The sequence below is a fragment of the Musca domestica genome, unplaced genomic scaffold (assembly GCF_030504385.1).
Source record: "Musca domestica strain aabys unplaced genomic scaffold, Musca_domestica.polishedcontigs.V.1.1 5, whole genome shotgun sequence".
Lineage (NCBI taxonomy): Eukaryota > Metazoa > Arthropoda > Insecta > Diptera > Muscidae > Musca > Musca domestica.
Window position 1 is genome coordinate 13,214,063 of NW_026712346.1, and position 1,954 is coordinate 13,216,016.

At 37.7% G+C, this 1,954-nt stretch overlaps 1 protein-coding gene across 1 annotated transcript; it reads left to right on the top strand.

Moving 5' to 3' along the window:
• Positions 1-705: 705 nt before the first annotated feature.
• Positions 706-1,954, top strand: LOC105261474 (uncharacterized). Its single transcript, XM_011291970.3, has 4 exons — positions 706-846; positions 905-1,021; positions 1,086-1,214; positions 1,284-1,954. Exons 1-4 carry the CDS (start codon positions 746-748, stop codon positions 1,849-1,851), a joined length of 915 nt encoding a protein of 304 aa, XP_011290272.1. The 5' UTR covers positions 706-745; the 3' UTR covers positions 1,852-1,954.

Here is a 1,954-nt window from a genome sequence, read left to right on the forward strand (position 1 = left end):
ACCTGTATACCTACTGCAAAATCCGACATTTTTTCGGTATTTGGTCCATTTCAACCCCTAAACATTTGGCGATCATCTCCAAAAGAAATAGGCTTCTATTCTGACCCTAACCCACCTTCGTGCAAAATTTCGTAAGGATCGGGCCATAATTGCGACCTGTAGCGTGATTACAGATTAACATGGACAGACGGACGGACATACATAGCTAGATCGACTCAGCTCGGCGAGCTAGGAAGATCCATATATACTTTCCTATGTGGGAAACCAATATTTCGAGGTGTTACATAAATTCTGGCCCAATCAAACTTATAATACCCCCAACACATAGTGTTGTAGGGTATAACAACACATAGTGTTGTAGGGTATAAATAAAATGTTAAATATGTGTATATGTTACATGGAAATGGATATTTAAAATATGTTCATGGTTAGTACTGAAAATATTTAAATATGATTTACAACGCACGTTCGGCTGGAGTTATTTCACAATGTCATAGGTATTTAAAATCGATTAATTTTAATCCATGATACAAGTTCTTGGAAACGTAAAATTAGTTTGGTTTAGATTTCGTTTTCCATTTAAAGAAGTTGTAAGGCAGATGTTATACTAATTTACTCGCAGGTACCGATTTACAGGTAGATTTTATTAACCTTTGTGCGAAATTCATACCTGTTGCATGTGTATTTATATCACGCTTCGGTACGCTTAGCATGTTAGTTCTATTTGGAATTGCTGACATATAACATGAAGAAGAATCTTATTATCCACACGTTTTTGTTTTTGACAGTTTTAGTAAGCCTTTATGAAACTGTTCACTGCACCCCAGCAGCAAGGCATCAAGAAAGGTGTGTACTTCGGGTCATTACTCTCTTATTTCTGTTACTATCTTTTCTTAATTTACAGGTCTCTGTCTGACCCAGTGTTGGCAGATGATATCAAATGGTTTTTCCGCGGCATTGGTAACTTTGCCGGCACGGTGGAGCGGATGCTGCCGAACGTCAAGGCCGATGCAAAAAATAAGTAAATATTGAAAACCAAAAAAATGCATTCCTGATAAAATTAGAACTAATTATTTTCTTACTAGAACTTTTGGAGAAAACGCAAGGATTTCTCTTCTGACGGGATTGCGCCATGTTCTGGTGGGTGTTCGTGAAATTTCTACGACATTTGAGCAAAGCTTAAAAACGGATCATATAAAACAATTACAAAACTTGTAAGTACATCATACAAATCTGGATTTGGAATAAGAATCGATGTGTAAAATCTCAACTTATACTTGCAGTAAAAACGCTACAAACTTTGTTAATGACATCATAGGGGCCCTGAAAATGTGGCTTGGCCAGCTACGAGCATTGGTCATGCACATCTATACGCTATATAACCGCTACATCCCGGAGGTTCTCTTTGGCAAGTGCCTGGGAAATTACTTGGTTACAAATTATCCCAATCGTTCGTTCTACGAGTATCCCTTCATACTTCTGGCCGAAATATATGAAAGTATCGTAAGCACGGCCACATCAGCTGAGGTCGCAACAACAGAGGGAGGAGTAGATGGCATTGCCACCGAATCGACGAACATCGACGATGATTTGAATGTAGCACAAAATGAAATATCTCACACGGATGACTCCAATGACTATGACAACGGTGTCTTTGCCACGAAATCTCGCCGAAATGCAGAGGATGTTTCGTCGGCCGAGAGTATTTTTAATCTAAGTACGGTTTTAGATGACGACAAGGATAAGATCATTGAAAATGCCGCACAAAAGCAGTCGTGGAAAATTTGTTTGAAACTATATACGGCAGAAAGTATTTCGCGTTCCCTGAAGAGTTACTTTTTGAATATGTAGAGGTGCGTCTATTTTTTAGGATTAATTTTTGTGTGAATAGTTAACGAAATTGAAAAAAAAATACATATTTGTATGTTGGTTATTACCAATTAAAAGACAATAA